Below are 20,735 nucleotides of genomic sequence, written 5' to 3' on the forward strand. Positions count from 1 at the left end.
GGTAACACATATGTAGTTGTTATTGCTTTACATACTGTATATGTATAGTGTATATTTACCCTATACATCCAACACATATTCTCTTTGCTTATTATATTAATTGTAAAATTTATGATCTTATCTGTATTCTGCTCAAATATACTATCCATTTCCTAATTTCCAAATGAAACAGAAATGGACTCGATTGAGGAAGAACAATGTTTACAACAGTGTGAAAACTATATACAAAACCATAATATTCAATTACTGTTAAAAGAATGCATCGTTCAACTTTGCTTGCATAAGCCTGAAAATCCTATAGTCTTTTTAAGGCAATATTTTCAAAAGTTAGAAAGAGTAAGTTTAGTTTTAATATAAACAAAAAACGTTTCATATAGCAATATTGTTAAAGTAATTATTTATAAAATTAAATAATTAATTTGATTAAATCCTGAATAAAACTCGTTAGTGTTATGGACCCAAAGATTTGATCATTTGATACTTGAAGTGACAGCGAACTCAAAATAGAAACGCGCAAGATTCTCGAGATGTGATCTATTTAGACTATAAATATTATCTTAAAACTATATTTAATAACTGCGTAACTTTTACTGTTTTCGAAGGAAAATTTCGCGTGCCTAACCTATCGTAGTAATTCTGTTTACATTATTATAATATTCATATTGGTTTCAATAGAAGTATTAAATGTTTATAATTCTTTGAATGAGTTTAAGGAGATTTTGAAATGGTAAGATACAGATAGTATACAGAATATTTTACTTTTAGAGTAGCCTGAAATTTAAAGGATGTATGTATTAAAATAATATACCTGCTATTTATGTCATACATTATGTTATATTAACTGCTGGATTTTTATTTACAAGCTTAGATTAGTAATTATCTTCTTACATATATATTGTATAAAAAATCTGTAAGACTAAGGTATAATACAAAATTTTATGAAGGTCATCCACCAGATAAGAATAGAACAGAAAGAATTCTGTTTTTCATCTTAGTTTCATTAAAATGTTTTTATTTAATTTAGTACTGACTGGTTAGTATCATGTTGGTAATAAAATATTTCCATCTTACCTAGAAAAAGGTATTTGTTACATAAATAAAATTTAGTAAGAAAAAATATTTGTTTGATATCTATATTCATTAAAAAAAAATTACACGATATAAAAAGGCACTTTAATTATAAGAAGTTTAGATTTATATTTTAATGCAATATATCATTGTTTCTAGAAAAAGTGTTGTATGCTATTTTTATTTATCTTTTAATATTTGATTAATATGCCTCTCGACTTAATTTTAAAGTATTTATAATTAAACTGCTTTTATGATGAAATGTGTTTTAAAATTAAGTATCTGATGCCTCTCCTAGATAAATACCATTTCACAAATTTGTTTTAAGTACATATTTTAAATATATTCAATATATAGGGCAAGGCAATATTAAAAAAAGGTTTATTTTCTTTAAATTATTCTATCATGATTAAGCCCTTGGAACTCACTATGAGATATAAATTTAAAACAACCTCAACGGTAAACAAGAGACATACAAAATTTTAGTTGGTTATATAAATAGAATCCTCACCCATGATAAGTCACTTGCAATGAACTTTGAACTGGTTAATATCTCCATTTACTTCATTTGTATGTTTTGTAATAATGTACACTTTTAGGAGCAAGTGAAAGCTGCAGCAGCAGCAGCTGCAACTTCTGAAGGAGAGGCAGATGGTGAACTATCACCTTTGCCAGTGCCAGGTGGGCAGTTACCACGCAGACGAGGAGGTATTAGTGCTGAACCAGTTACAGAGGAAGATGCAACAAGCTATGTCAAAAAGGTAAGCATTGATAATATAGTTTATTAATGTTTTGAGAACTGGAACAGATGCCTACTATAACCAATTCAAAAATATTAGATTCACATCCCAATACCCATAACTGAAAAAAAACAATAATTAATTTACAATGTCAGTATTTGTTGTAGTAGTGGATTGGTCTGAGCAAAATATGATTGATCAAGACTATTCTGTTTTGTAGCCAATTACCAACTGAAACAAATTAAATTCCTTAGTATGACAATTTTAAGAAAAAATATTTCTGAACAATCATGCAACTGCTAAGACAGTATATCATCTGTGTATAATACAATATACAGATCAGTTACTATTCTAAATCAATTCAAAAATCTGTGTTAAGAATAATCAGTCCTTCACGAAAATCAAAGGTAATACTAATAAGCCAGTAACTTATTTCCACACTTTAGAATTAATTTTTAAGTTAAATATTATCGGGCTTAGTAAATTGCAATCAAGACTCCTTTTTAATTTTGTGCACATCCACTGCTTGAGAGAACTTAAAAATGAGACCACAACTGATTCTTTGTATGCTAGCGTCCCATAATCTCTGGTACAAAAATGGGCTTACACTATTCATATATAAGATGAGAGATTGGCGTAGTGCGTAATACACATTTCGAATCACTAAAAAATGTACAACAAGTCATAGTGTTTTTAAAAATATTAAGTTGTTTATATCATACTCAGCGGTAAAGGATGAAATTCTGAAGAAACTTTCAAGTGCGTATCCACCACCCCTGAGCACCTTGTAATAATATCTAATCTTCCATCATTTCTCAAAAGAAGCGTAGGTCTTGACCCATTAGTGGGGCAGTTACAGTTTACTTGTGTTAATGCTAATAGTGTTGTTTTTTTAACATAGGTGGTGCCAAAAGATTACAAAACTATGGGAGCGCTATCCCGAGCGATAGCATCTAACGTGTTATTTACACACTTAGATGAATCGGAACGTGCGGATATGTTCGACGCCATGTTCCCAGTCCAATGTCTGCAAGGAGAAACTGTCATACGTCAAGGCGACGAGGGGGACAATTTCTACATAATTGATTCTGGTGAAGTTGAGGTGAGTGCTTATTAAATTTCTTATTCTTTCTTATATAGGTTGACCGATGAGCGAATTAGCCACTTGATTCATAGGTGAATTGGTAGGTGGTCAAAAACAAGTTTAAACAGTGACCTCGTAATAAACCTATTGCACTTTCAACTAAGATGCTATATTCAACACAGAGTCGGATTTAAAGGTCTGGAGGCCCCGGGGCCACAAAGAAGTGAGGGCCCTAGACAAACAGAAGCGTGAACACCCTAATATTTATATTATTATGAATTTGTTTCGTATTTGTATCGGTAACTTTAAAAATATTAAATAGTAACATTATTATAATTTGACTATATCTCAGTATTTGTTAACTTGCTGAAAACTGTGGCCCCCTTTCATGTGGAGGCCCCAGGGCAGTTGCCCCGGTTGCCCTAAATACGGCCCTGATTCAACAACAGCTTGTAAATTTTCCACTGCTGGGCTAAGGCCTCCTTTCCCTTTGAGGAAAAGGTTTGCAACATATTCTACCACGCTATTCTATTGCGGGTTGGTGGAATACACATGTGGCAGAATTTCTATAAAATTAGACACATGCACGTTTGCTCACCGATCCATCGATCGATTTTTTCCCTTCACCTCCGAGCACGAGATAAATTATAAACACAAATTAAGCACGTAAATATTTAGTGCTGCTTGCCTGGGTTTGAACCCGCAATCATCGGTTAAGATGCACGCGTTCTAACCACTGGGTAATTACGGCTTAATTGTTATGTCCGTTGTGTTTAAAACAGTGCAGGAGAATACATAAATACTATATAAGTAATACTATTAATACGCGGAATATGCGATGAATAGTGGAGATACCCTTCCCAGAGGACCTGACACCTACGCAAGCATCTATAAAAACTTTTTGTTACCTGAGATAAAGACATGACTTTTGGCGACGTAAACGGAAACCTGAAGTTATAGTTTATAATAATATAAGATTTTTATATCAATTAATTTTCGAGGAAAATTATCTTAAAGTCTAAATCTTCTTCCGTGTGGTTGTGTACGTGAACTTTGGCCGATACTAGTATATTACCATACTAACGATAAACAGATATGGCTTATTTTATTGCTTAGTCTTTAAGAAGTGTCAGTAATTTGTATTTAAGTATGAGAGAGACTTCTCCTGGCACGGGAGCATACTGCACTCAAAAGGAGAAGTCAACCTTTGTATGTAAAAGTCAATGAGGTATTTTTTTATGGGCATTTATTCAATAAAAAGACTTTCCACAAAATTCCGAATGCTTGATTTCGTCTCGTTTCACCTGAACATTTTAATCTCCATTTAAGCGATTATAATTATAGAGGTAAATATTTTGCCAACCCACAGAATACCTAAATGAATTATATCTACACATAAACCTCCTATGTAAATGCATCCGTGAATGAAGGGGTAATCGTATCAAAATCCACTCACCAGTTATTCTACCGCCAAATAACAGTACTCAGTATTGTTTCGGTTTGAAGGGTGAGTGAGCCAGTGTAACTACAGGCACAAGGGACATAACATCTTAGTTCCCAAGGCTGGTGGCACATTGACAATGTAAGGAATAGTTAATATTTCTTACAGCGTCATTGTCTATGGGTGATGGTGACCACTTACCATCAGGTGGCCCATATGCTCGTCCGCCAACCTATACCATAAAAAAAAACAAACCCGGCGGGGGACTTTGTATAGCTCGCGTCATGTAAAAAGAACGTTAGCAGTCAACCTGCGCACTAGACTATTTATCGGTCTATTTGGTGGTATGAGGTGCGGCGGGTCAAGCGCCGCATGCTCGCCGGTGCGCTATTGGTTCGTTAGTCGCCCTTTGCTATCCACGCTGTGTCCACGTTACGTTTGTTCTCAAAATACCATCACGCAAAAAAGTTTTTATTACGAAATGGTTTTACATAGGAAAGAAAGAAATAATATTTATGACGTAAATTGTTTTATGAAGAGAGAGGATGATATTAATGCAGTTGATAATAATTTATAATAATCTATAAAATGGTGGTCCGTTTTATAGATTGGCAAAAATGGTTCGAATCTAAATATTAAAAGGTTCAAAAGATTCGGAATTTCTTACTGTCTTTCTAACTAGCGGCAAAAATAAAAGAACTGAAAAAAGCCTGCCTATGGTGTGTCTATCAATATTTAATTTTCAAACCCGCGAGCGAGGCTACTTCAAAAATAAACAATATGCCTAGTACTTTCTTGCTCGATAGTACCCATGCGCAAGCACACCCCCTCCGCTTTCTTCCAGCGTTCTTTTTACACGACGCGGTCTATAATATGAATTAGTAAGTTGAGCCCGACCGCCAGGTGCTGGTGAACGGCGAGGTGGTGACGACGATCGGCGAGGGCGGCAGCTTCGGCGAGCTGGCGCTGATCTACGGCACGCCGCGCGCCGCCACCGTGCGCGCGCGCTCGCCGCTCAAGCTGTGGGGGCTCGACCGCGACTCCTACCGCCGCATACTCATGGGCTCGACCATCAGGAAGCGCCGCATGTACGACGAGTTCCTGTCGCGCGTCTCCATACTAGGTCGGTAATACAGACGCGTGTTAGGTTAGGTCGAGTCCTTACAACGCGTCACGGTAGTATGCGAAATCCCGTGGCGTCCGCTGAAAGACGGAGAGGGTACCGCTGGTTTTTTAGTGGGTAAACCCGGTGCACTTGGGCGCACTCGGCGTCCAGGGCTCCGGGGAGTACCACCCCCCCCCCCCACTTTCCATCACGTGGGGGAAGCACGTAAAACGTTTTTGCCAGCGAGAAAAAAGAAAAAAAGGCCTTAACAACGTGTATAACAGATGATGATTGGTTGTGTAGTTAGACGTAGAAGTGGAAGTTGAAAAGCTCTAAAACAAATTTTTCAGTCTGAATATGGCTCTGCTATCAAAAAAAGCATTATATAAAATACCTCTGTCTTACAATTACCAACTAATATTGTATGTTGTTAACAGTTCATAATAAGTTTGTGGTAACCATCATGTTTCAGAGAGTCTAGAGAAGTGGGAGCGTCTCACCGTGGCCGACGCGCTGGAGCCGGTGTCGTTCAACGAGGGAGAGACCATCGTGCGGCAGGGTGAGCCCGGCAACGACTTCTACATCATCGTTGAAGGTAATATTATGTCTCATTGATATGTAATAAATACTCGATTGCAGCGAACTGCAACACGCGGCCTGCGAACATCTTCATTGCGGCCCGTGAATTTTTTGTAAAAAAGTTGACAAATACGTAACATACAAGAAATAGCGTCGCTAATTCAATCTCATCACACTAAAATTTTTGTAAAGTCAGTTTCCTATTTAAGTCGTTTGTATTTTTTATTTCTTTACTTTACTCTTATTTTTAAAAGCCCAAACATATAATGTAAGTATTATGTGTACGATTTAAATTCCGTATCTTTTAACAATTTTTAATAGCATTTTTCTTTTTTGCTATGGAATATGACTAATTAAGACAAATTATGCATAGGTATATTGGGCTTCTAAGGTTAATATCATGACTGCGGCCCTCCTATACTTTATTTTGCCACCTTCTAGCCTTTGCCTACCAAAAGGTTGCCGAACGCTTCTCTATTGCACTCAAAATTCCCGTCAAGTGAAGTCAAGCTCAGCTTAATCGTTTTCTCTATTAGGCAAAATTAAACATTTTTCCCGGTTACTCTTCTGTGAGCAAGCGAATTAATGTCAATTTGTGTACTCTGATAATCTTAACCAAAAAAAAATAATTTCATTACATCTATAGATATCTAAATTAAATTTATTTTATTCATGTTGTTTACTACGGACAATTCGAATCGTCATTTCTCAAGATCATATATAGATTTAATACGACCTGCTATTTTTCATCTTTTATTTTTTTCGAGTACCTTGAAACTTGCAGCCGTCATAGTCTAGCGTCATCTTAAAGGCTCGCGCAAACTATAGCCGCGGCGGGCCTCAACGCATTGCATTGCAAAATTGCGCCAAAGCATATAGCAGGCGCATCGGGCCCCACACCGACCCAATATCTTATAATCAGTCAGGTTTTGGCAATCTAAGAAGATGGATAGTTCTTGTTGATGATTCGGTTTCTGTTTGGTAATTCACGAACAGCACTCATTCAGCCGTCTACTTGTTGCGTCTGCTAACGCACACTGAGACGGCTGAATGAGTGCTGTTTAGTAGTTTGCGCGAGCCTTTATAATTAAAAAAATATTCTGAGGCATTGAGGACCCACTATTTCGGTTAAAGTCGTTTACTTGGTGGTAGGGCTTTGTGCAAGCCCGTCTGGGTAGGTACCACCCACTCATCAGTTATTCTACCGCCAAATAACAGTACTCAGTATTGTTGTGTTCCGGTTTGAAGGGTGAGTGAGCCAGTGTAACTACAGGCACAAGGGGCATAACATCTTAGTTCCCAAGGTTGGTGACCCATTGACGATGTAAGGTAATATATCTTACAGTGTCATTGTCTATGGGTGATGGTGACCACTTTCCATCAGGTGGCCCATATGCTCGTCCGCCAACCTATAACATATATGGCTGGTCGCCTTCTGTCACTCAACAAGTGTTCTAACGTCGGTCGTGGGCTCGTGGGCAGGCACGGCGGTGGTGCTGCAGCAGCGCGGCGCGGGCGGGGACGCCGTGGAGGTGGGGCGGCTCGGCCCGTCCGACTACTTCGGCGAGATCGCGCTGCTGCTCGACCGGCCGCGCGCCGCCACCGTGCGCGCCGCCGGCCCGCTCAAGTGCGTCAAGCTGGATCGCGCGAGGTACACACTACGTCTTTATTCATTTTAAAACTATCCAATCCAATCCAATCCATCAGCCCATTTCCGTCCACTGCTGGACATAGGCCTCTCCAATTACACGCCACTGAGATCGTTCTTGGGCTACTCGCATCCATCTCCTGCCAGCCGTCTTGCGTAAGTCGTCACTCCACCGTGCCCGAGGACGTCCTACACTACGTTTGCCGAGACGCGGTCTCCACTCTAGAACACGTTTCCCCCAACGGTTATCGTTTCTGCGGCAAACTAATAATAGAACAATTTTTTTCACTATAGTCTGTTCGCGTTAAGAATGCAGTGAGTTGTCATTGTTTACCGGCCCGACTCCGCCCCCTTTGACCAATCAAATATTTTTAAAAGAAGGGTAAAGGTGTATGTATATTCGTGTTAAAATTCCAACAAATTATATTTGTTTTAAAGACTAAGTGTTATGAATTTAAAAAATACTCATTAACGTAAAAAATCGAAATTAAGTCATTAATATTTTAATCACTATTACTAGTGTCGTCGTTAGTGTTTATAATAAAATAATTTTCTGCAGCGAGTTCCATAACATCTAAATCCCACATGGCAATTTCGTCTTATAAGACGTGGTCGCAGCATTTCTCGCACTTTTATTTTTACATAAATTGGTGTGGTATTATTATTTTTTAATATCAGTTAATAATAAATTAAATCCACAAACGTCACGTTTGAACTTATGTCTTTACCTGTTTAATGTGAACTTGACTTTGTAATTTGAAAAGATTTGATTGGTCAAAGGTGCCGGTGAACAATGACAACTCACTGCATTCTTAACGCGAACAGACTATAGAGTGCATAGGGTTTGTCTTAAATTTTCGCGATTATTACACATTGAAATAAAACTAGTTATAACGGATTTGACTCTACCACGGAAGTCTACCCGTGACCACGAACGCTGTAAAGTGCTCGAATGTTAAAAATAATTAATATACGCGATTCAAATCCGTTATAACTAGTTTTTTTTTTCAATGCATATGGTTGATAAAATTTATTTTTTTACAGGTTTGAACGAGTATTAGGTCTCTGTGCTGACATCCTTAAACGAAATATTGCACAGTATAACAGTTTTGTTTCTCTTTCGGTTTAAATTTTTAATAATATAAATATGTATAAAGATAAATTTAAATTATCCAACAGAAATGAATAAATTGTTATACTAATTGTAATACATAATGTTGGATTAAATAACAAGTATTTGTGTAAATAATGATAGGTCCACACAACTGTATTTCTATGTTTTGCACTACTTCGAATATCAAGATAACTCTCACTAGTTATAAGTTAAAAGTAATATTGCTTATTTTTTTAACATAAAATAATAATATGATTAATTTAGAAGTTGCATTTTTTCTTGCTGTACTCTATTTAATGGGAGCTATCTTTATTAAATCTTAACAAAATAGACTTAAAAATATTTATTGTCACTGTTATTTAGTTATTAATATATGTTCAATATACTTTGGCCATCAAATCATATAATTTTTAAGCATTTGACTTAATTTTATTTAAGATCCAAAAATATTCTAATAGAATATTTTTATTATATCAAGATTTTCAAAATACAACAACATTGTTAAATTATTATTGATAATATGTTATAAATAAAGTTTTGTTTTGCCATAACAAAGTTTTTGTTTTTTATATTTTGTTATCAAATAATTCAACAACACATATATCATTATTTTTTTTTGTTTTAAATATAAAAAATAAAATACTTAAAAAATAATATTTTATTACATAAGTTAAAAAATTACATTTTCATTTGAATAATTTGTTGGGTTGCTATTTTCACAATACCATCAAAATCTTCATGGAGGTGAGATCGCCAAAACTTACATCTACCCCAAACCAAAGCTGGGAAATTAGGTGAAGATATACCTTGAAATATTCGCGCTACACTTCGTCCTGTAAATTTACAATCTTTATAAGTCGCAATCAAAGCGCGGACATCGGAAGCGACTCGTTCAACATCTAATGGTCGTCCTTCCAATACAATATTATCAGGTAAATTATTCTCTCTTGTGAAGTAGTTATTAATTAGTAGTTTTAATTCGTCAGATTTTTCTTTAAGCGCTTCTTCAGTGAAAATTATTTTGTCACAAGACACATTGCGAAGTTGATAAAAAACTTTATTAATTTCTTCCAACTGACATAACATCACTTTTTCTTGAGTATGTACAGTCTCATGTAACTCATCTAATACACTGTCTAACTCTGAAGCAGATAAATCGCCTGGAGCTTTAAGTCGAAAACCAAGTGTATTAAATTCGACTTTTAGATAAGACCTTTTCGATATTCCATCTTTTGTTATCCATTCTAAATTTTTTAAGTGATACTTTGTCATTCCACTTTCCCAACCAATTGCAGCAGCTACTTCTATGACATTAAATTCTAAAATGCTATTTTTGGTTATGTTCATGTCCTTTTTTCCTTCTATTAAATATGCCATGGCAAGTGGAGGACAGGTTTTAGCTGCTTCTAGAATTTTTACAGGTCCACCATAAGACGAAATTTTACATATCGTGTAAGCATTGTTTAGAACTTTTATGTAATGTTTATGGTGAAGTTCTACATAACACAATAATGTTGCAATATTTTCAGATGGTAAATCCAATTCTTCGACTGTATTATCAATAGGAATACCTACTTCGTGACCTGCACATCTTAGTGGTTGTTTCGTTGTTGTATGTGACATATTTTTGGTAGATATACAATTACAGGGAATAAATACTTTCTGCAGCAATTTTCGTATAACTGGTCTATCAATAGAGTTGGCATAAATATGTTTCAATAGTTCATCCTTGTCATTGTTATTCTCATTCATGAAAACATGGCAAAATGCAGGCTGCCCATCTCGTCCAGCTCGACCAACTTCTTGTACGTAAGATTCAAAACTAGGGGGCATATTATAATGAATAATACATCTTATATCTGATTTATTAATACCCATTCCAAAGGCAACAGTAGCAACTATAATTTTTAGTGAGCCATCCATAAAATGTTTTTGAATTTTTCGTCTTTGGGCAGCTGACATACCTGCATGATATGCTTCAGCAATGTAAGACATTCTCTTGCGTTTGTTGCTTGCCTTCTCCATATTGATTTTTCCAGGCTGTGAGAGACATGACCTTATAACAGCAGCAACCCTTTCACATTCGTTTCTTCTAATGCAATAAACAATTACAGAATTGAACATACTTATTTTTTCTGATGCTAATAAAGACACAATAGCTCTATCTTTATCTTTTTCAAAAGATATAGACAAATGGAGGTTATTTGGTAACGCTGGATTTGTTAAAACACCTTTGAAACCATCTGATATGTTAATATGACTAATAATACTTTTAATGGTAGCTTGACTTGCTGTAGCTGTTAAGCCAAGAATGCATGTAACATTCAACTTTTCCCTCAGTACTCTACAAATCATTAAATAACTAGGTCGGAAATTATGACTCCACTGTGAAACACAATGAGCTTCATCAATGCAGGCAAAAGCAATTTGAGGTAAAGATTTAAATAATCCAGCAAATCCACTGGAAGAATCTCCAGAAATTAAAGCTTCAGGTGACATTAAAAGAACATTAATTTCTCCACTTTTTACATACTCAATAATTTTACGCCTTTGTGTTGGCTGCTGGTTGGTATGTAAGCATGCAGCTTTTAAAAATTGTGGCATGCTTAATACTTGATCTTCCATCAGGGATACTAGTGGAGAAATAACTAGAGTAATGCATTTGTAATATTTGCTGTAAATATAAGCTGGAAGCTGGTAACATAATGACTTTCCACCTCCAGTTGATAATATGAGCAATGTGGACAAACCACAGAGAATCCTCTTTATAGCTTTTTCTTGCCCTGGAAGAAATGAATTATGCCCAAATTCATTTAGTGCTTCTGATATTTCTTTTAAATTTTCTTCACCTTCAGTGTATACAGGTTTAACTTTAGTTGATACTTCAGGTGTATCAGCTAATAACTTCAAAAACTCTTCAGGAACTTTGCTTGCTTCAAAAAGTAATGAGCTCAACTGATCTTCTATTGGTTTATTGTTTTCCTCTTTTTTATTATCAGTAACAATTTTTTGCATATCTTCCAATGTCATCATGTTATGTTCTTCACAATTTTCCAAAGGCAAAAGTGTATCTTCCCGATGTGCAGTACAATATCTACCCATATGTCCTTCTAATCCACATTTGAAACATGTTATTTTTCCTTGATCAGGAAATTCCATTCCACCGTGGAGGGCCTTTTTGTCTTTCCATAACTTCTTTTTGTATTTTGAATAACTAATGTTCTTTCTACCCCTTACAAAAACCTTTTTTTCTATATTGATTTTAACAAAATTTTCATTTAATGTACCATTTTGGATTTTATTTTCCATCTTATCACATTCCGCTACTCTTAGAGTTAGCTTGGTTTTATCTTTTGCTGTTTCAATAGTTTCAAGGATATCTGATATGTTATTATGTCTTGGTTGTATTTTTTCATTTAAACCAAATGGCATATATTCAGAAAAATCTGGTGGATGTGTTGTTTGTTCAAAAGATTGTTTGTCTTCATTATTTTTAACTTTACTAACTCTTGCTTTTTTTCCTTTCCTGTGTTTATTTTCATTTATTGTGTCCATTGTTGTACTAAGTATAGTGTCATTTTGTTCTTCTTTATGTCTACTTTCATTATCAGTCACTTGACAAGTCTTATGCTTTTTCAGAGCTGGTTTAAGTTTACTTATAGCAATATCATCATCTGATTCACTATTTTCAACATAATCACACACTTTCTCCACAGGATGTACAGGATGATGTATTGTAATATTTCCTAATCCAAACTTTTCCACTTGATCATTACTTTGGATCTCATCAGTAAAACCAGTTGCTCTTTCAACCCAACCCTTATTAATTTGTCTCATAGGTAAAGTTTGTAATATATTTGTTAGATTTGCAGGGGCAATTAAACTTTCATTATTGTGAAAGTTTTTAAAAGCTAGTCCCAGAGATGCCGCCTCATTCTCTTCCCCTACTATACTAGTTTTGCTAATAGAATTATGAAATACAATTGTATCGTTTTTTATTTCAGAATTTTCATGATTTGCAGGTACAGTACCATTGTCATTTTCTGTAATCAGATTATTCTTTAAAGGTTGCTCGACCTGACTTTTAGCATTTATGCTTTTCCTAGGATTCCGTATAGAAAATTTTGTGTTTTTAAATAATTTTTTTGACAATTTATCAGTAAAAGTATTTTCATTGAGATAATTAGTTTTAGGACTCGATAGTAATCTGTCAAGTTCTTGCACACTGGGTAATGTAGGTAATGATGTTTCTTGTGTTGTTGTAATATCTGCAATATTTTCTAAGTGTAGAGCTGGTTCTGGAGACAAAACTGATTCTTCATCAGGGTCACAAATAGACAAGGAGTTCTCCAGTGCTGCGCTTTTAAGATGAAAATACTTTTTATATGCATATTTTATATTTGAAGGAGCTTCTTTTATATCTAACTTTGATGGAGTTCGCGAGTGTTTTAATTTGAAATCTTTTTCCCAATTTTTTACTATCAATTTACTTTTCACATACGCTTTATCTTTTTTGATAGCTTCTATTAAATCCATTATTCGACTTCAAAATAATTATAATGATTGATGTTTTGATAAAAACTCACTAACCATAAGCAATAACTAATTTCGCGCCTTTGTAAGTACTGACAACTGACAAGGGACAAATTGACAATGTGAAAATTTGACAGTCGATGTCTTAACGTAAGTCGGCTGTCAAAATTTCATGAATGAAATACGAAGTGAATGCTTACAAAATTGCACTACTGACTAGAGTCCGACCGAAACTGGTTTTCCGGCCGAAACCGAAACCGAATATTCGGCTGAAACCGAAACTCAGGTGGTCAAATATGACAATTCCTTTAAATGCTGAAATTTGGTGCATATTATTCATTATTAATTAGGACAAGAAATAGAAATACAGTATATTAAGTTTGTTGTACTTAATCATTTATCTATACATATAATAAAATTGGAGTGTCTGTTTGTAATATTAAAATAGGCCTTTTTACTCAATGCGTATAAATCTATACACGGTACATATACCAAAATAACAATTTTTAAAATTTTTGTCTGTCTGTCTGTTCCGGCTAATCTCTGGAACGGCTGGACCGATTTTGAGGGTCTGAACTTTCACTGGCAGATAACAATTATAATAGGGAGTAAGTTACGCTACAAAAATATTTTTTTGTTATATTCAAAGGCGTACAAGGTCGCTAATACAATTTTTATAGTTGTTAAATGCTAATTATTGGTATTTTTAAATCTTATGTCAAATTTTATTAATACTTTGATTTGCTTTTGATGTTTTACTGATACTTTTGTCTCATTACTGCCAAATTGGATTTCTTTCTCTTTGCAACATTTTACTCTAAACAAAAAAAATCTGTAATAATAAAGGAATACAACAAAAATACATCAATAGATCATCGGAATTAAACTAAAATCTTGAAATAAGTTTACCTATACAACGTAACGCAATGAACGGCGCGCGGCAATGGAGAATGTTACTAGGTATGCTAAATCACTTGATTTCTCAGTAAAGCCTGTATGTATACAAATACACTAGTTTTTGTTTGAGTCAAAAATACCCAGTAGTTTTGATTTTATAGGCATTCAAAGTTTCAAAAAATATCGAGTCCCGCTAACAGCCGCGCGAGTGCTGTGACGTCATTTCACAACACGCCGCGCGGGAAGCGTACCGCTGAGTATCACTTTTTATCATAACTCGGTTCTCTATCGAGATACGAAAATTTTTATGGAATACTTTTTTTTTGCTTTTTGTACGATCTACAATTAAGGTACTATACATTTTTCATGTATCGATCACCGTTATCGAGATTTCGATAAAATAAACACGAATTTTGAGAGAAAAAATAGTTTTTCGCTACTAAAATCAAAATTAACATAAATTTTATTCAAGTGGGCTTTTACAAGCACTTTTGCATCGTAATTTAACAATTAGTGAAGCTACCACCGGTTCGGAAAGTAGATTCTACCGAGAAGAACCGGCAAGAAATTCAGTAGTTATTCTTTTTAAATATTTAAAAAATACATACAATCATATTAGTTAAATACAATTATATATGTATGTAATCTATCCTGCCTGGAAGTCAACAGGTATTAATTCCAAGCTTTTTTATCATCTACAAAATCTTGTATCGAATAATATGCCTTTTTTACCGATGTAATTTTTAAACGATTTGAATTTACGAAACGACAAAGTATCCTTTTTTTTCGAGAAAGGTATCGAAAAATTACTGTAATGAAACTTATAGAGTGTGTTCCAACCTACACATTCGTAATAATTACAAAAAAATAATAATTACACGTGGTCATTTTGGTCACACTTTTTTGGTCTTTTTCACGGATTATCTTCGTGATTCTTTTTTTTTTATGCGTACCATTTCGCAAAGAGTATTTAGAAACCGGTATTTCGAAAGGACAGCATGCAATCACGATTTGTTTTTCTATTATGAGAATGTCGTCTCCATACTTCTCTTGCAAATGTTTTTTAACCGTTCTGATGTCAGGAACGAAATCTCCATTTTTTTGGTTCATTAACTCGCTAATAGAAAATTGACATTAGCTGGAGTTTTCTTTCAGAAAGGAATAAATTGCCTCCATCACCTCGTCTACTTTGTCGACCGTAGGTCATCCTTTCTTATTCTCCTCCTTAGTTAGAGCATGATATAGATGAGAAATACATATTCGATGGTATCGAGCTCTTCCTGTGACGAGATATACCATGAATACTTATTACTACATTATATATTGTAATCGATCTAATCGCTTCATAGCTTTTATTACATTTTTTCGCGTTGTAACATCTTTTGGAACTATAAAAAACAACTTTTATTATATTTATTTTAATATTTAGCACAACATATGATTTCCTAGTATTTGGATTGAACATTTTTCAAAGTATTAAGACCGCGCGGGCGGACTGAGTGAGCCAGACTGAGCGTGTTGTACAATGACGTCACACCGTCACCGGCAGCCCGCGTCGTGCGTAACAACTTGTTTTACTTATAACTCGAAAACGAATTGACGTATCGAATTAATTCTTTCACTATTATTTTTTATTTTTGACAGACAATATAGAGTGCTAATAATCAAAATTAGTGAACATTCTCCATTACCGAACAGAGCCGCCAGTGGCCGCCAAAGCGTTAGTACCGTGAGAAACGAAGTTAGGCGAGCGTGCACGACAACTTCCGAAATCAGTTTCGGTTTCGGCAAAAGTTTCGGCCCATTTTAGCCGAAACTGAAATTGACGCCGAAACTTGATTTTAGGACCGGACCCTACTGCTGAGAGATTTTATACGATCGAATTTTATTTAGTAATGCTGAAATTGAGTGTTTGGCGATTTATGTTTCCCTGAAGTATAATTTCCGAAGCATTACTGCTACTTAAGAAAACAGTAATTACTGGTCAACTAAAAGGTAATGTTTCACCTAAAAGGTGAAACATTATCTTTTAGGTGTAGCTCCAATCAAATCGATCTGAGCTAAAGAAAATTCTGAAATATTTGCTGATGATATAATCTCAATACTTTGTAACTGCTTTATAATAATGTAAATTATTAGAATAGCAATATAGCTGTATTCACCACACACCAAATAAAATGTATGTAATTTATAATTGGTTTCTGGTAAATTATAATTGTTTTCTTATTAACTTTTCTGAGGTATTTGGTAGCAGATTTCAAACTATCATAATCGAAACACATTTGTTTAAAAGTCAAATTTATTTAAAAATAACAATATTTATTAAAAAAATATAGAATTTTAGTGTCATATCCGTTTTAAACGGCCTGATTTATCAACTTTGCCTATGGTTCCTTTTGGATCTGGCGAACTAGAACTCCATTCAGATAATGAGCATTGTTGAAATTTGTAATTACCACATGAAACATTATCATTGTTCGTATTAGATATACATGATCCTAAAACATTATAAAATTCTAAATTTAAACTATCTATCCATTCTATTAAGTCACCTTTTATTCTTTTTATATTTGAATTAGATATTTCCACTAACAAACTTTTTTCTTCTTGTTCCGGTAAAAATTTTATAGGTTTTGTAAATGTCACATTTTTATATGAATTTTGTGAACCACTGTGAACTAAATTAGCTTCTTGATGGGAAATTTCTTTCCCAGAGAAGTATTCCAAAGGTGTTATGAGAAATTTTGTTCTTGCAATTAATTTTTTTTGATCAAATAAACCAACTTTCCATATGCCAGGCAAAAAAGGTTGTTTTATGGTAGGTTTAATAAAATTTGTTAGATTATTTTCATCTTTTTGTATAATATTAACATCTGCCACCATTCCAGCTGGATCCAGCCAAAGTACTGTTAAATTTCCAAAATTTTTATCAATCTGTGCAGAAAATTGATATAACAAGACTGGTTCTGAAAGTGGACCTAAAATATTTCCTAAATTTCGAAAGGTCATTTCTTTCTGATCATACTCTGAGCTTACTTTAAAAACCTTTATAAAATCAGTATTATGATTTTCAAAGTTTAAGTCTAAATGATGTTTTGGTTTATACCACGTTTCCAAAAATACTTCTTCATTTTGAACTAATGCTTTGTGTAAAATTAAGTTACCCTTGTATACATCGGCATATTTATATATGTTGACTTCAATTATTTCATTTATTTGAATCTGACACCCTTCTCCACTGAGTATTTTAGCATTCAGGCGGACAATGCTTTCTGCATGAGTAAGTATTGTATCATCTGTAGGAGCTGTTAAATCATCAATATCATAAAGATTTTGCCAATAAGCTTCTAAATTATTAATTAAATAATGGTCTGTATATCCTATGTATTTTTCCACTCTTGTAATAATTTCTTGATTTATGATAGGCTCAAATTTCCTTGCAAAAAATAGCTGCCTTGTTTGCGTATTTTGTATTCTTGGCCAATCTTCAGTTTTAAAATCATTAGGAGAACAGCCACACCAATCCACAACATGTTTATATTGACACTTACAACCAAGTTTCCTTTTCCAATTTGTGACATGTAAATTGTTATCTACATATGTATTACAAAAATGTGAATTTCGCAATACTGTGTGAAAATAAGACTCAGCAGGTAGCAAAGTGTGCTCAAATATAACTTCTAAGCCTGTCAAAAGTTCATCATGTTTCCCAATAACATAACTCACAAACTCTGGTGACAGAGCTATCCAATCACTTCCTCCATCAACAACTATTCCCTGAGGTAATTTCCTTTCACCGACCCTCCACATATGTGTTTCACATTCAATAAAAGTCTTATCAAGACCTTGTTTTTTGATGAACCTTTGTACTTCTCGCCCATGAGACTTCACAAAATTAAAACCTTTATTTGCAGATAAGAATTTTTCAAGCTCTTCTAATGATTTAATAGGAAAGTCACTTTCACTTAAGTTTATAACATAGTCCCATTTCCACCCTAATTGTGATATGTCCCTCATTGATGAGAGTAACATTTTCAGAAGGGATGCACCACCCCATATTGTGGAATATCTTTTTTTTGCTAACTTTATGTTTGGGAATTTTTTTTCTAATTTATATAATTTACGATGTAAGTAATCTTGTCTCTGAAATATTTAAATTATAATTATATATTTTGAAGTTTTTATTAAATAATTTAAATAAAAAAATAATACACATAGTACTCACTTTATCAACATGTATGTAAAAGTAATGGTTTGTCCTATAAAGAGCATTTATTAGTCTATGCACTTGACGCAATGCTCTCCCATTTAATGTTAAAAGAAACACAATTTGAACTGAAGTTATTTCATCTCCAGGATTTTTAGGCATTTGCGGAAGAAATTCTGTAAATGTATGACTTAAATTTTATACTTGAAAATTACAATATTTAACATTTAATATTAGTTCTCCCAGCTATTCCCGCATGTTTAAACAAAATGTAGGATTCTTCTTCAATAAGAATTAAGAACTCTGTACAATATAATTTATAATGAATATAGGATGTAAAACAAATTGGATTAAATATAACTTATACATACTATCTAAACCAGTCTCATATATGTTCATAGTAAAGTATCCACCACAGAGTTGTGATGAATCACCTGGACACTTCATATCACAAGACACAGCAGAAGTTTTAGCAGTTGCTGGAGGTTCATTCTCGCCACAGAAACATTCAGTGCTGAAAATAAATGTTTGAATATAAATAATGCTATTTCATTCATTGTTTAATTTAAGGTATAAATTATATTAATATGTAGTATACTTGTTTGTATAGATATGATCATTTATTTTAGTAAGTATGCATGGTTTACTAAATTAAATATATAAAAGGTATGTGATAACTTTGAAAACTAAATGAAAATATGCAATAAAAATGTCTTTACTTACGCATATTGTACTCCTGCATAAGGAAATCCAGCTTGTACACAGATATCCAAACAAAACGTTGGCGAATTTGTGTTGGCATAATTACCATAAAAACTTGTCAGTAATCTCATTTTTTTTTCATCTAAATAACATCCTAAATGATGTCCATATGTTTTTTGTTTAGAAATACAATGGTTTGGTAATTTTTTAGGATAAAAGTGTCCATTCTGTATGAGACAAGTTTTATTAACAATTTGTTGCTTACAAATTTGAGTCTTGGCTCTGTGTATAGCTGAGATAGCTTCTCGATTTTTAATTTCACAAGTTGGTTTAAAATCCAGTTCTTCTAACCTCAATTGTGTTATAACTTTATTGTGAGGTCGATTTCTAGAATTCAAATCTTCATCATCTTCAACACTGGGTCCCTGTTTCCTTGCAGAAACATCATCTGGTTCATTTCTCGCCAATGACGTATATCCTTGCCTTTTAAGTAAATTGTCATGAACAGAAGGAAAGAAGCTTATTGAAATAAATAATTGAGCGAAAAATGTTGTTAATACTATTAACCCCAGACACTTTGCGTATTTGTAAAAAATCCTTCGAACAATCGCCATTATGATTGTTGAACACCATGATTAAATAATCTTAATCTTGTTTAATGTTACAAAATATGAAATGTTTCTATACTGTTTAGTAAAGTACATTTTAAATGCATATAATATCGTATATTATCATTTATGTACTTGTAGGTATATGGTACATATTCATGTTGTTTAAAGATGTTCAAGAACTTCTAGTCTATGCTTTCCTTTGGCATACATTTTTAGTGTCAATGGGAATCTGGATAAAGATTACAAATAATATTTCTAAAATAAACTATCAAAAGTCAGAAATCCGAAAAAAACTCAGAATAATATATAAAATTAAACATATGTGCAACTGATGAATAAATATAAATCAGAACAAGGAATAGAAGTCTTGCGACCAATAGACAAACAGACATTTTTTAAATTTATTTATGTGTGTTTCCTGTTCTCCTGACTACAGTTGGCCAAGGAGACTAGTTTTGAGCCAAAATCCAGTCAACTGCACGGAAAATATCATTGTTACACGTAAATATAACAGACACAACAACACAGCGTCTGCAAGCAGAACTACATCGTACAAGGTTTGTCTTCACTATTGGAGGAAAACCTTTGACAAAACTTGAGAAGAACCTTCAATAGAAAGGGTACTTTGAGGACAGCTTAGAAAAACCCCTTCACTCTCAGAGTATCAAGCTTACCGACCTATCCTATCATGTGAGAAGAAATCAACCATTAAGCACATAAATACGAAAAATTCTGGTAACCTCGACCATATTATTAACAATTATATAAAATTTACTTTTGCATATTCTCGTTGGACGTACCATCGCATGTGCTCTGCATAGCGTCTTATCCTTCCATTAATATTTGATGCCGATTAATGTTCTATTAAAATGTAAAATGTTTCTATCATCATTATGTGAATTAAAAAACGTAAGACAATTTTATAATCTTTAATCCTTCTTTCTTTAATCCAATCTTTTGTTCAATAGTGATTAAAAAATTTTAATGAATCCGAAAGAAAAAATCC

General features: G+C 33.7%; 3 protein-coding genes across 4 annotated transcripts; 1 reads left to right on the forward strand and 2 right to left on the reverse strand.

The window, feature by feature from the left end:
• The first annotated feature begins 34 nt into the window (after positions 1-34).
• On the forward strand, positions 35-8,837 carry LOC124536280 (cAMP-dependent protein kinase type I regulatory subunit). Of its 2 annotated transcripts, none has more exons than XM_047112792.1 (7): positions 35-336; positions 1,668-1,829; positions 2,710-2,910; positions 5,237-5,456; positions 5,911-6,033; positions 7,500-7,668; positions 8,710-8,837. In XM_047112792.1, exons 1-7 carry the CDS (start codon positions 175-177, stop codon positions 8,792-8,794), a joined length of 1,122 nt encoding a protein of 373 aa, XP_046968748.1. In that variant the 5' UTR covers positions 35-174; the 3' UTR covers positions 8,795-8,837. The 2 variants fall into 2 exon arrangements, with proteins under 2 accessions (XP_046968748.1, XP_046968749.1); XM_047112793.1 differs by lacking the exon at positions 35-336 and adding an exon at positions 470-727.
• Positions 8,838-9,419: 582 nt separating this feature from the next.
• Positions 9,420-13,410, reverse strand: LOC124536239 (ATP-dependent DNA helicase Q4). The gene has a single exon (XM_047112739.1). The coding sequence runs from the start codon at positions 13,313-13,315 to the stop codon at positions 9,458-9,460; it is 3,858 nt and encodes a 1,285-aa protein (XP_046968695.1). The 5' UTR covers positions 13,316-13,410; the 3' UTR covers positions 9,420-9,457.
• A 3,084-nt stretch (positions 13,411-16,494) lies between these two features.
• On the reverse strand, positions 16,495-19,940 carry LOC124536164 (xylosyltransferase oxt). The gene is made up of 4 exons (XM_047112628.1): positions 19,140-19,940; positions 18,788-18,930; positions 18,435-18,592; positions 16,495-18,352 (listed from the first exon to the last, which is right to left on the reverse strand). Exons 1-4 carry the CDS (start codon positions 19,730-19,732, stop codon positions 16,556-16,558), a joined length of 2,691 nt encoding a protein of 896 aa, XP_046968584.1. The 5' UTR covers positions 19,733-19,940; the 3' UTR covers positions 16,495-16,555.
• Positions 19,941-20,735: the final 795 nt, after the last annotated feature.

Source organism: Vanessa cardui, chromosome 16 (assembly GCF_905220365.1).
Source record: "Vanessa cardui chromosome 16, ilVanCard2.1, whole genome shotgun sequence".
NCBI classification, from domain to species: domain Eukaryota; kingdom Metazoa; phylum Arthropoda; class Insecta; order Lepidoptera; family Nymphalidae; genus Vanessa; species Vanessa cardui.

Bases quoted from the DNA above. Each gene is read 5' to 3' on its own strand.
- LOC124536280 (XM_047112792.1), top strand. From the start codon at position 175: ATGGACTCGATTGAGGAAGAACAATGTTTACAACAGTGTGAAAACTAT. The intron at 337-1,667 runs GTAAGTTTAGTT...GTACACTTTTAG, and splicing joins ATTTTCAAAAGTTAGAAAGA to GAGCAAGTGAAAGCTGCAGC. The intron at 7,669-8,709 runs GTACACACTACG...ATTTTTTTACAG, and splicing joins GTCAAGCTGGATCGCGCGAG to GTTTGAACGAGTATTAGGTC.
- LOC124536239 (XM_047112739.1), bottom strand. From the start codon at position 13,315: ATGGATTTAATAGAAGCTATCAAAAAAGATAAAGCGTATGTGAAAAGT.
- LOC124536164 (XM_047112628.1), bottom strand. From the start codon at position 19,732: ATGGCGATTGTTCGAAGGATTTTTTACAAATACGCAAAGTGTCTGGGG. The intron at 18,931-19,139 runs GTAAGTAAAGAC...ATTTATTTTCAG, and splicing joins TATGCAGGAGTACAATATGC to CACTGAATGTTTCTGTGGCG. The intron at 18,593-18,787 runs GTATGTATAAGT...ATACATTTACAG, and splicing joins ATATGAGACTGGTTTAGATA to AATTTCTTCCGCAAATGCCT.